General features: G+C 41.0%; 1 protein-coding gene across 1 annotated transcript in view; it reads right to left on the bottom strand.

Annotated features, from left to right (window-relative positions):
• Positions 1-11,748: 11,748 nt before the first annotated feature.
• Positions 11,749-13,708, bottom strand: part of ZNHIT6 (zinc finger HIT-type containing 6) — a 62,426-nt gene continuing 60,466 nt past the window's right edge. Inside the window, exon 10 of the mRNA XM_046005542.1 lies at positions 11,749-12,739. Within this exon, the coding sequence (XP_045861498.1) occupies positions 12,699-12,739 (41 nt within the window). The 3' untranslated portion in view covers positions 11,749-12,698. The remainder of the gene's footprint in view (positions 12,740-13,708) is intronic.

Genomic DNA, 13,708 nt, shown 5'->3' with positions numbered 1-13,708 from the left:
GACCTGAGCCAAAGGCAGACGCTTTACCAAAGCCACCCAGGCACCCTAGTATTCCCAGATTTAATAAAATTGCTGATAGACTCAAGATAAAAAAAAAAAAATCTCAACAGACCAGAATGAAAAGGAGTAGGAATAAATTACAAATCACTGAGGTTCCACCAGTCAGGCTATTGATTAAGGAATGATGGTTAAAAAAGAAGATGGACACTGTAATTCAGTGGTCTGCCATGAGATGTGGTGATCTCAGGCAGCCTGAAGAGAAACATGAAGTCCAGGACAAAGGGTGGGATAACTCTGGTTTAGTCTTTGCTGCCTATATAGTAAGTCATGTTCTAGACACACAGGTTTAATAACAATAAAGATGTTTGAGTATTAAATTAAAAAAGAATGAGAAAATGAAAAGTGTGATTCAAAACCACATTCCATGAAATTTAAGTGTATGTGTGCGCATGTGTATGTGTTGAAGGAGAAGTGGAGGGGAGTAGAGTAAATGACTTGAACATTCAAAGGTGGAGAGTGGATTCAGATGGAAGAATTGGAACCAAATGGAAAGAAACTGCAAAGGGCTGATTTTGTGCAGTGTAAGGGAGAGTTTTCTTAAGGGAGAATTTTCTCTCAGAACTGCCAAAATGGAATGTGCTACCTCAAATGGAGATAAGCTTCCCATCTGTGGGGGTAATCAGAGACTGAATGACCCTTTGTGAGAGATGCTGTGGAGGGAATTCTGACACTGGAGGTGGGTGAGGGTACGGAAGTGGCTCCATGATCTTCAGGATCCCTCCCAGTTATCAGATTCCACACTTAATATCTCTTCTCACCCTTCTTTCACCATCTGAGCAATCCCTACATAAGCCATTAATCTCTCAAAGCTTCAATTTCCCCTTCAGTAAAAGCATTACATAAAACCTGTGAAATCACAGTTTGATGTGAAAGTACTGGTTATATTTTACTAGGATTCATCATAATAATTATATTTATGAAAATAAAAAATATTCATGAAATCACCTAAAAATCACTTTGCTTATTACCTCCTCAGGCACCTTGGGAGGCCCTGGACTAGCTGATCTCTATGATCCTTTTAGGCGTTGGATTCCACGATTCTATGGTTCTGCAGACTTTAACCACTCATGTTGGAGGTGACCATAGAGGAGAGCTGTTTGGAAAAGGTGACAAAACCACTAACAGGAGGTGCTCATTTGAACTTCCGCACATTCTATCACTTGGGAAATTGTTACTGCTGCAGTTGGAATGAGGAAAGCAAGTATGCCAGAAGGACTGCAGAATGACAGGAAAATGTTACTAGGATCATCTCTCATCTCCACTTTCAGTTTGATTCTCGGGCTGCCTTCCCTTCTGACACCATATATGGGTATGTGTTCCCATGTAAGTTAGCCCAATGAGGAAGAGTGATGGAGTTCTAGCATTCCTAGTGAAAAGCCAGAGGCCCACCCTTGAATGGACTGACATGCCCATTCCTGAACCAATTACTTTGGCTGAGAGGGTGGAATGGGGAGAGGGTTATCAATCCCAGCCAAACCATACAGCTCAGAATGAGGACAAGTAGCTCTCAAAGGAAATGTGGAGCATTAGATACAAGGACTAAGCAATGCTGGATAGTCCAAACTCTGGCCACCTAACATCATCCCACAGCTTCCAAACACCCAGGCCACATTCCTTTCCCAAAGGGAGATAATATAAGAGCTCATCCGGTTACTAAAGCTAGATCCAAATCCAATATTTATGTCAATGTGCACATCATGTCAAGTAACTCTTCATGGTTCAGTGATCTGTGGGCAAAGAGTGAGCTTAACCACACCCTATATATAATAGGAGAGAGAAAACAGACTGCAATAAAAATTCCAAATTGCAGAGGGGAGAATGTGAAACATCCAGTGGCCATCAGTCCTCACACATATTATAATCTTTTTGGACAGAAATGGCAAAGACTCCCTTTCTTGCAGTGAAGTGAAGGTCTGGGGTTGTCTCAATTTCACTCTCCAAGTGGATCTCCCTTGTCCAACCTCTTTAGAGGATCATACAGTTTTAGAAGCCCCTGTTGGTTGCTATAACACTAGAATGTATGGCTGGTGGGGGATGGGGCTCTGAGGACTGGTATAGGGGTAGGACAAGCTTTTTTTTTTAAAGAGACTTTTATTTTAGTTTGTTTTAAAGATTTTATTTATTTGACAAACAGAGATCACAAGTAAGCAGAGAGGCAGGCAGAGAGAGAGGAGGAAGCAGGCTCCCCGCGGAGCAGAGAACCTGATGTGGGGCTCGATGCCAGGACCCTGGGATCATGACCTGAGCCAAAGGCAGAGGCTTTTACCCACTAAGCCACCCAGGCACCCCTGAGTAACCATTTTTGTCACTAAGGTTTCTCTGTGATACGACTCTCTCATGACTTTTTTTTTTTTAAGATTTTATTTATTTGAGAGAGAGCAAGGGAAAGAGAGAGTGAGTAGAGGAAGGAACAGAGGGAAAAGCAGATCCCTATAGGGTAGGAAGCCTGATGTGGGACTTGATCCCAGAATCCTGGGAATCGTGACCTGAGCTGAAAGCAGACACTTAACCTACTGAGCCACCTAGGTGCCGCCCTCATGACTTCAGTTGGCTCCCATCTGTGTGTTTTGGTTGCGATGTTTAATTTTATGTGTCAACTTGACTGGGTCCTGTAGTGCTCAGATATTTGGGCAAACATTATTCTAGATGTTTCTGTGAGGGTATTTTGGATGAGATTAACATTTAAATTAGAAGACTGAGTAAAGGAGAGCAATCAACCCACCTAAGTTGGGTGACAGCCAATTAACTGAAGGCCTAAAAAGAACAAAAAGGCTGACCCTCCCCAGAGTTAAGAATTTGTCTTCCTTGACCACCTTTGAACTAGGACATTCCTTCAGACTTGAACCGAAACATCACTTCCCTGGGTTTCTAGCTCGCTGTCTCACCTTGCATGCACATCTAGAATTGTCAGACTCCATAATCACATGAGCCAATTCCATATAATAAACCTATTTTGAACTGGAGGGTATTATGCGGAGTGAAATAAGTCAATCAGAGAAAGACAATTATCAGATGGTTTCACTCATACATGGAATATAAGAAACAGGGCAGAGGACTGTAGGGAAGGGAGGGGAAAACAGAATGGGAAGTCATCAGAGAGGGAGAAAAACCTTGAGAGACTCTTAACTATGAAAACTGAGGGTTGCTGGAGGGGAGGTGGGTGGGGTAATTGTGTGATGGGCATAAAGGACAGTACATGATGTGATGACCACTGGGCGTTATATGCAACTGATAAATTACTGAACACCACACCTGAAGCTAATAATGTGCTATAAGTTGGCTAATGGAATTTAAATAAAAAATATTTTTTAAAAGACAAGAAAAAAACAAAAAATCTATTTCTCTTTCTATATGTACACCCTTTTAGTTCTGTTTAGAGAACCCTGATTAATACATTGGTCAATTCCACGGGTTAGTAGTAGAGATCTAGCTAATTACAATAGTTTTTCATTTAGAGTACAGGTTTGGGATGGTTATAATTAAGGGCTTCTGCTTCCATACTGGCCTCTGTTTGCAGGGGAATACAAAACAATGATCCAGAGAGGAGAGGAACAGCTACTTTGTCAGAGGGCTGCACACCAGCTGCATCTTTTTGAAAGGTATGGATGTCCCTTTGGACAGGTTGGAAGGGTATAATAAGAAGATTCTAGAAGAGGCTTGGGAGATCACACTTACTCCAGGTCCTAATCTTTCCCATTTTCCTCATTTTGCTTGAACGAACTTAGCTGTAGGAAGAAATGTGGCTTTTCCATTCAGTCGAGGATCCAGACTACTGCCCTCAGTCTGCTTGAAACTACACAAGCAGAAAGCATTTCTATTTTGTGTTTTCTTAGTTTTTAGAGGTGTTAGTTTCAAAGTAAATCTCTCTTTCTGGTGAGACCTACAAAGGCTTCAACTTATAATCAATCCATTCTACAGCCTGAATTTTTTGTCCAAGTCCCTTAATTTTGCAGCCCAGGGAGACATGAACCACAGGTCCCAATATACATTAGATAATGGAAAAACCAACTATTCCAGTATCACAAAGCAAAAACTGCTAATGGTCAACTATAGTAAAGACTGTCTCTTGTCCTCCTTAGAGGAGATCCACAACTTTTGGTCAATCGCATTGCCACCCAGCATCAAGACTTTCTTTGATTTCCTTGTAAGTAGGTGCAGCCACCTGGCCAAGTTCTATAAATGGAATGTCACAAAAGAGCTGTGTGCAACCGCCATAAAATGCCCTTATAGGGAAAGTTAAGATTATTTTTTCCTTTAGGGATGGATGTCATCCCCATGAACACTCTAGTCCAGGACATAGGCTCTCCTCACGATCCTGATTCAGCCAATTCCATAACCAAGGGTCTATTAACTTGCCACGCATCACTTCCTGGCCTCAAATTCTGATATAGTTGACAGAAAATCCAACTTAAAAATACTTGAATAAGGAATAAGAAAAGGAATGTATTGGCTAGTGCAACTGAACACTCCACAGGGGTAGATGGTTTGGCTTCAGGCTGGCTCTCCTTCCAGTAGCAAAACAGGCTAGCCCACTTCCAGCCTTACATTTTTATAGCACGGGAGAGTCTATGCCCTGCCTGTTTTGTAGCTCCCTCCGACTGCACCAGCTCCAGCCACCTGCACAGTTGGAACCAAACATGTGGTCACAGGAGTGGGATACTCTGACCTATTTAGGCTGCTGAAAACTCACCCAGGAGCTAGGGCTGGGCTTAATCCCATCCAAACCAGATGGCTGAGAACAAAGGCGAGCTGGCAGTTTCCCAAAGGAACTCAAGGTATGGTTACCAGAAAGAAGGGGGATGCATGTCAGAGAGCAAACAACAGATTTTTACTACACCTTTTACTATAACCCATACTTGCACCCTCACTTGGCCTCAGCTTTCTAGATTCCTTACTACTCTCTGAAGAAAGACAAAATGGGACTGTAGGAGATTACAGATGATAATGACGTACTTCTGGGTGGGCTATTTTATAGAATTTCAAGTCAAGTACTTTTGGATGTGTGATAGACACTGAAATATATGCTTGACCTCTCACTCCAAAGGGGCATCCAAGTTTGGGAGGAAAAAGAGAATCTGATAGCTCAGAAAGAAAACCAAGTCAAGTCTCACAACTGCTCCCCTTGCCACTCAGGAAAGTGAGAAAAGAACCTCTGGATCATGTTCATCCTTTGAATGTCCACACACAGGTCAGCCATGAATAGTGGTTTCCTTCTTACAGAGTCCCATGAATTCAGTCTCGGGGAGACTGCCCGCTCTCACTTGGCAATCTTCAGCACCTCAAGTTTTCCATTTCCAATGCTTAGAAGTTTTGTTTGTGAGGGTCCAAATGTGGCAGAAACCATTTACAGGCTTCTAAGCTGCTCTAGTTGCAGAGGCCAAAGACATTGGCTGAACAACTGACCAACCTTTCCAGGGAGAGATCTGAAGCAGAGAATGTGGAAAAAAAAAACAACACCCACCTTCCAATCTGTCAGGAACATGGAAAAAGCTGCTGTCTCTTCTGTGTTGGTGGTGGCCTGAAAGCACAGTATTCTGGCATCTGGTTAACCAGCCACCGAAAACTTCAAAACACAGAGGCTAGACCCTACTGTTTTTCTTTAGGAACACAGGGCAGCAGTCAAGAGTAGGACCACAGGGCTCTAGGAAAACTAAGAAGTTATTGGGCTTTTGGGACTGTCTTTGTACCACAGACTTATACCATATGGACTTAAACTAGAATCAACTGTTCAAGGAGCCAAAAGAAATCATGATACCAAGAGGTGGTGTGTGACAGTCTCTTCTCAAAGTAAAAATAATTTTGAGTGTTTAGCAGAAACCTGGGAGGAGGGAAGTCTTTCTGAAGTGAAAAGCTAAACCACCATTTGATAGTCCCTGCATGATCCACCCCAGGGAGATAGGAAATTCCCCCTTTAAAAATCAAGTGGTGTAATGCACTTCTCTCCTTGGTTATATAGTTTAGAGCATGAGAAATGGCTTTAGTTCTATGGAATTAAGAATGAAAACATTTCACATTTCCCTGTTTATATGGCCTTTCATTTGTCTGCTCTGGTCTTTTCACGGGTTTCCTCCCAGCATCCCATTTCCGCTTCTGAAGCCATTCCCGATTCCCAGCAGGTCCTGAAATGGTACCTCCTCCCATGGGGTTATCCCAACTCCCCCCGGCCTGACCCCCCAAGCCTGTCTTGTCCAGAGGCAATGCTCAATAGCTCTCAGCTGGAGTCGCCAGCATGTCCAGCACATGTCCCTCCTGCAACGTGACAATCACTAATAGTTATCTTTGCACCCTTATGTGCTTTCCCAGTGGGCCCCTTCCCCAGGGAGTCCTGGAGAGCCAGGTGTCTGGAGATCTGCTGCAAGTGTTCAAAGCAGCGCTCAGATAGGCAATACACAATTAATAATGGCCAGTAAAACAGACCTGAGGCTAATACCCTGGAATCCACTGAAAGAAACTGGCATTAGCATTAACAGTTGTTTTCAAACAAACTGAAGTGATTGAAGTTTTTACGCCCAAACCAGCGAAATATGTGAGTACCATGGATGAAATACCAGAGAGGAATGAAACATACCAGGAGAAACCCAGCCTGCTGTCCATCATCGAAGAGAAAAAGCTCCAAGCAAAGCAGTTTCACAAACTACAAAGAAGCTGGCTTTCTCCAAAAAATGTTAAAGTTGCTGGATGACCCAGAACAAGCCCACTTGGGAGGTTATATAGCCTAAAGGTTAAGAACATGACCTCTGAATCCCCCAATGGCCTTGGCCTGATTACAGGCTCACCTCTTTACTCTGCATGTGACTAACCTGTGGCTCCGTTTCTCTGCCCATATCCTACAAAAAGGCGATGATGGTACCGTACTCAAGGGACTCCGGAGCCCACATGTTAACATCTCTGAGATCTTTAGTTGTGAAATAGCTTTTGGCCAGCCACAGCCATGATACAGTCACTTCCTGTGCATACGTGGACTTGGTGGCTGTTCCTGGTGGCACGAGTGGACAACTGCAGCCTTTCAGTGTTTGGGTCTATTAATCACTGTCCTGATTGCCAGGAAGCTTTCAGAATGCCTTACCCACCCCAGTAATTTCACTTAGGTTTTTCTTTTTTCTATGAGCACAGAGGGCTATAAAAACTTGTCTCAATCTCTATTACATCAAACTTCGTGCTATTATTTCATATTTACCATCTCAAGTCAGATGTGTCACACAATGAAGCTCTGTTTTTCGTTCCTGGTGGTATATGAAATGGTGTGTGTCTTACAAATTGACGGAATGTTAGATTTGTTGAAAAAAAAAAAAAAGATTAAAAGAGCTCTCTCTATAAGTATAAACAGTCTAAACTGAGTTCTTAAAAAAGCATATGTCATTAATTTAACTGGCAGCAATTTTTTCTTTCTTAGTGTTACACAAAAGGCACATCTTATCATTAACGGTGTTTTAGGTTCAAAGAAACACAGCAGTACCTAGCTCACAGGAGTGTGAGGATTCAATGACTGATAGTTTTACTTACAGTGGTACCCAGATCAGGCTAAATTCTAGGTTTTTTGCTGTTAATATTATCAGTCAGGGGTTTTGCTGTAGATCCAAAGAGATCAATCTATAAAAATTAAAACTTTTTTATAAAGTCTTTCAACCTAGAGAGGTTTCCTACTCCTCCCACCTCATCTTAATGCCCAATCTTTGACGGCTTACTTCAGGCCAGTAACTGTGCTTCTGTTCTCATGCAAGTGCCAACCACAGATTTGGCCTTCAAGACTAGAAGAATTTCACCAATGATTATTAGACAGGAAGAAAGATAATGCCAGGTACAGAAAGGAATCAAGAGAAAAAATATTCAAGCTCCAACATTTAGCATTTAGCAATTTGACCTAAGAATAAGCTTTAGCCTCTAGGCTTAGCTTTTTCATGATTTAAGGTAAATCCTGACAGTAAAGCTGCCAACACGTTCATTTCCATTCCCCATCTAGCCCCTGTTCGCAAGTGGCAGGTGGGCTCAAATTCTTAACTCTTGGTGAAGGTGAGGAAAAGGAGAGGGAAGGTGAAAGTGGGGAAAGAAACACAGGCTGTCTCAGGAAGTGGGGAGGCGGGGGTGGGTTGGTTCCTCTCAGATAAGGATGATGAAACAGGCATCAACTACCTAGGAGATTGCTGGACTTGCTCTGTTAGCCTAGAAGTACAATTCGGATGTAGGACTGACTCAGAACTGTCCCACTGACATTTCAGCCTGGGTGGCCATCTGCCACCATGTGGTGCCAAAATACAGAATGGACTTGGGACCCTACAGTTAGATGCTAGAATTCCTGAACAGTTAGTTGTACCAACTCAGCCTGTCCTATCTTTCAGCCTGCAACAATGCAAACCCGTTTCATGTTACTGAATTTTTTGTTTTGTACCCCAGTTACTGCCAGGCTTTACTGTCATGTCTACTTCACTGGACCATTGTGAGAAATCTTAACTGTTGCTCCAAGTACATAAAGTACTTGGAATAGTGCTTGGTATTTTATAAGCTATTACTACATATTAGCTATTTACTCATTATTAGAATGACAGTAAACATATTTGATAACCAGTATGGCATTAGCATCAGACAATCAGGAGACATATCCAGTGTGAACTAACTATGACTTCTACATGCACGGATCACAACTACTACCGCTCAAGCCAAGTCTAAGAGAATAGGTAGGGTACATTCATGGAGAGACAGTGAATGAGAAGAAAAGCACAGAAGGGGGAAGAAACCTGGAATGTCCCTGTAATAACCTTTATATTGTTTCATGACGAAGGCAAAGGGTGAAAAAGGAAGAAAGGAGATGAAGGCGGGGGAAGGGGGGATGGGGAGAGGGAAGGGAGAGCAAGACACAGAGAGAGACACAGGGAGGGAGGCGGCCAAGTCTTAACGGGTAAGGGTTTCAGTACTTTATTCAGCAAGAAAGAAAACGGGCAATAGATTTGTGTGGTAGCTCATCAAAGGCTAAAGGATGCATTTGGTTATGAAGTTCAAGATGAGCGCAGCTGGCCACACTCCAGTATGGGAAATGTTTACATTATAGTTCATTTTAAAGAGCATACGCACACATACTTTAGATAGCTTTCACTGACCAAAGTTGAAAGAAAACACTTCGTAGCAAAGTAAGATCCACCCAAATTTATTTAAGGGCCTACTTTTATTTAAGCAGTGCTCATTTTCTGGGAAGATTTTACTAATTCATTTGCCAGAGAGAGAAAGAGAGATAGACAGATGGACAGCAGGCACAAGCAGGGGAGAGGCAGAGGGAGGGGGAGAAGCAGGCTCCCCAATGAGCAGGGAGTCCGATGTGGGGCTCAAACCCAGGACCCCAGGATCACAACGACTGAGCCACCTAGGTCCCCAGTAGTGTTTGTTTTTTTAAAGTATTTTCCTCCAGTATAAATCTCATTTCAATATCAAAATTTCCAAAGTACTGATGAAACTAGAAGTTCCCAAATCTGTGATGGCAATGGACTGGTGCTATGTGCATGTGATGAAACCAGCAGCGACAAAATGTCAAACACAATGCAAAGTATTTTTTTAAAAAAGTCTGTAACGGCAACTCAAATCAGTAATGGCATCAAACAAATCTCTAGTTAAAGCCAATGAGGATTTATAGGTTAGTTTTGAAGTTTACTCCTTATTTTAAATCAGAAAAGTCTAATTACTCAAACTCAAAGAGGGTGCAATGACCATCTGTTAGTTTTGTATTCTCAGTAACGTCTTGCCTCTCCTGTTCCCTACCCTCTTCCTTTTTCTGACCATTTCCTCTTCCTCTGGGGTAACCCCTCTCCGGATCAGCTCAGGGATGGAATGTGATTGAATGGGGGGAAAATCAAGGTTCTTTTCCAAATTTTACATAACTTGCTGCCCTGCTTTGGTTATGATGACATAAGCTGACACTGTCAATGGCTGCCACCTACCATTCTCTCCTCACTGCCTCCTTCCCCAAAGAGAAAGTTGGCCTGAAAGAGAAAACCAACAAAGGGAAAACACTGATCAGAGCTAAGTATGAGAGATGGAAAGATGGCTTTCTAGGGTGTTTGACCAAGTCATGCCTGGACTTCCCTATATATGAGCCTGAGTTGAGTTTCTATTACTTGCAATCAAAGAACAACTGGTTAATAATAAAAAATGTACAGTATCTACTTGAAAATAAATTTTAACCCAATAGTATAAATTAAATAAAAGCAAACTAGGTATCTTTACTTAAAACTTAATGACTAATATGAACTCAGGTACAACACACTGTGTATGTCAACCATTTTAAACCAAATGTAGAAAAGAAAATTGTTGGCATTAGAGTTATGTGTTTAACATTTCATTATACACTGTGAAACCTGAATCGCACTACTTGCTACAGGGAAACAAATTGGCTCAACTAAACTTTGGAATCTTAAATATCTATTATACTAACTCTCTTTAACTCCTATTTAGAATATGATCAGGTGCAAGCTTTGTTTACTGTAATTTATGGCTATTAATTCCATATATAATAATTAGCAATTATGAAAGGCCTACCTTGCCTTTGAAATCATTGTTTGGAAAATAAAGAAGGCCAGGTGAAGCTTTCCTCCTTTTAAAATGTGATTCGTGAACAAAATGCAGGATGTTGAACTTAACATGGGTCAGGGAGCTTGTTTATTCATCCAAATTTGTCAAGAATCCAAATGGAGAGGGGCCTCAAAAAAAAGGAAATTAAGTCTTACTACTACAGACTTCTAGGGCTCAGTGAATTATTCCAACTTCACCCCCTCCAAGCAGTTGTCATAGTTATTTACTAAAACATGCTTATTGTAAATACTATGGGAATAAATATGTATATTAATCAGATGAGCTGATAGTTATATTTAAGGGAACTATGCCAAATTTCTTCCCTAAGAATAGTCCATAATTGAAAAATCTAATAGAAATCTAGACTATAGGGATGGCAAAGATGCACTGCATCACGCAGATGTCTTCCCCTTTTTGTTTTCCTCCTGGACAGGGGGAAGCACAGGAAAAATCCTTCGGTTGTCCAGCTTTCAATTTAAATGCTAGAAGACATGGAACTCAATACTTTTCTTGGAAATGAGACTATGTCGTAACAGATTTCACTATCAGGAAATTGCTCTCCATCCTGATATCCAGATCATATGCTCCTGGCGTGTACTTTATCTCACTAACAATTCTGTGACACATTTGATTTGATTCATTCGATTTCTTGCCTGTTTCAAGAAAACAAATTTCACTTTTAAAGAGGAATCCTTTGAAATCCCATTTAGTTGTCTCTCCAGAAATACTGAAAAACCTAATTCTACACAAACCTTTTACTGTATGAGGAAGATTCCTGAGGTTGTTTTAGGAAGTGTAACTATTTCTCAAACTGCAAGACCTCGTTTTCTAAGAATCACAGTTCCACTATTACTTTTATACTAAGGGTCTTTGTGGCATTATTGTCTTTGGATTTGCTTCTCCAGTTTTGACCCCCAAGTTACACGTATTTGTGCTCTACAAGTTTCTCCTATACTCATCCTCTCATTATTAGTTCATATTTCTATTTTTTCCCAAGCCTCTTTAATTAATGCCTCTGGCTTCCTTTTGGTCTAAAACTTATTCCAATTATAAACTAAAAATGAATTCACCAATGTCCCATTTTATCAGTTTTCTTAACCATTAAGTACACAGATGCAACACAGATGTAATAATCTTTTACTCTTTTATAGCCATATTGCAATTTCATAACTGTATAAATTCCAATAAAACTAGGAAACTTTAATTTCAGTATGTGAGATCACAATGTATACAGAGCACCCATAAGGTATAAATTAAGCCATGTATATATATAAATGCACATATACATTCCAGTAACACTTTGAAGAGTTCCAATTGTTTCTTTCTTTAGTTATTGCTGGATGTTCCAAAACAGCATAAAACTGCTCATCACAACACTCCTGTGTGGTAATGAGGAGAGTGAAATGGGAATGGGATGAAAGGCACAGAATTCATAAGACATAGCTCATTGTGCAAACAAAGAGAGCCAAATTTGTGAGCACCGAGGGTTCAAACAATGCGAAGCCACTGATTTGTGAACTGAATCTAAGAAGTAGCAGTTAATCGTATTCATTTATCCTTTACATGTGACACTATACTAGATGCTACCCAAGTTAAAAAGACCCACTCAGTCTCTCAAGAGGGTGAGTTACAAGTAAATCCCAAAGACAAGAACTGGCAACGATGGGTCAGTCCTCCTGTGGCTACATGGTGGGTCACATGGCCTCTATGTTTAGTGAGGTTCTACCAACGAGACTGCCAACTTTGTGGCTGACACAGGTGATCCTTGGGTTTGGTCTTGCATCAAACTAACATACAAAAGAAGTTTTCAGCCTATGGACTCAAGCATATTAAAACCCTGGGCCAAACTAAAATAAGCACTATGCTGATCAGGTGCTAGGAATAAGGGCCTTAGAAGTCAATCCACGAGGCTAGACTATACACCTTTTTTGAAAATTTTTAGATTGTTTAATTACTCTCAGAGAAAAAAAAAAAAATTTCAACCACCCACTGACAGTATCCCAGCCATCCGACAGCTAGTCAATGCATAGTCAGTCCTCTGCAACTGTCTGGGAATTTTCACCTTCTTCCTCCAGAAGAAGTGCTCAATTTTCACTGCCAATGTTCTTGGTAGATTCACTTTTCACTGAAAAAAATAAGTAAACATACAGTCAAGTGTTTATACTGTTTCTGTTTAGCTTGTTCTGTTTTTCCTTCTTCTCTCCTCCCTTCCGATGCATACCAACAGCACTGCTCATGGGGACAGACAAACCATGTCATGTTCCAGGCAGCCAGGATATACAGATCTAGCCACAATAAAGAAACGATGTCTGAGAGTAGCAATTATATTTTGTGAGGCAACATCCTTCCTGACTCTGTGGAAGACTTGGGAATGGTCACTTCACAGTGTGGTTATGATCCCATAATCGTACCACTGAAAAGATCACTATCATCACATAGGCTGGCCAAGTGTGCTTGGAATAAATTTTTCCATCATTTTTTTTTTAAACTTAAAATTGAGGGTCAGTGTATGTTGAGTGAATGTGGGCTGAGAGAGGACTAGCTAATCGCTATCTCCTTCCTTTCGTAGGAAAGATAACTTAGAGCAAGAAATGGAGCTCCTTTAAAGGAGATGTCTTGACTGGAACAAGCAAGACTATGATTCACTTACTAAACTGGGAGCTCCTTAAGAAGAGAGACTAGATCTTTCCTCCTTATATCTAACTTCCCAGTGTAGCCTGCTTGCTCAATCAACATGAATGCAAGTCAACCAGAGTAACAGCTCTATCTCATTCCATAGTGAAGCTAAAAGGAAATAATATATTAAAACACTGAAAATTAAGGTTAAAATACAGATTATTTTGCTATAGGCTTATAGCCATTTATTTCCATTTTGTAGATCAGGGAAACAAAGCTCAGAGGCAGAGAAAATGAGAAAATGTCCAAGGGACCAGAACTTAGTAAGAGCTGATGCTAGAATCATAAATCTAGATCTTGCCTCCTATTCAACTGCCAAGTTCCTTGGGGGTTGTCGATGGTACCTAGATTTAAGATCATCCCAGCAACCGAAACGTTTACTAAATCCTTTTTTATGAGTAAACGACTGAAACAGGTT

This window comes from Meles meles, chromosome 1, assembly GCF_922984935.1.
Source record: "Meles meles chromosome 1, mMelMel3.1 paternal haplotype, whole genome shotgun sequence".
In the NCBI taxonomy this organism is placed as follows: domain Eukaryota; kingdom Metazoa; phylum Chordata; class Mammalia; order Carnivora; family Mustelidae; genus Meles; species Meles meles.
The sequence above is the reverse complement of the archived record's forward strand: the minus strand, read 5'-3'. Positions and strand labels throughout refer to the sequence as shown.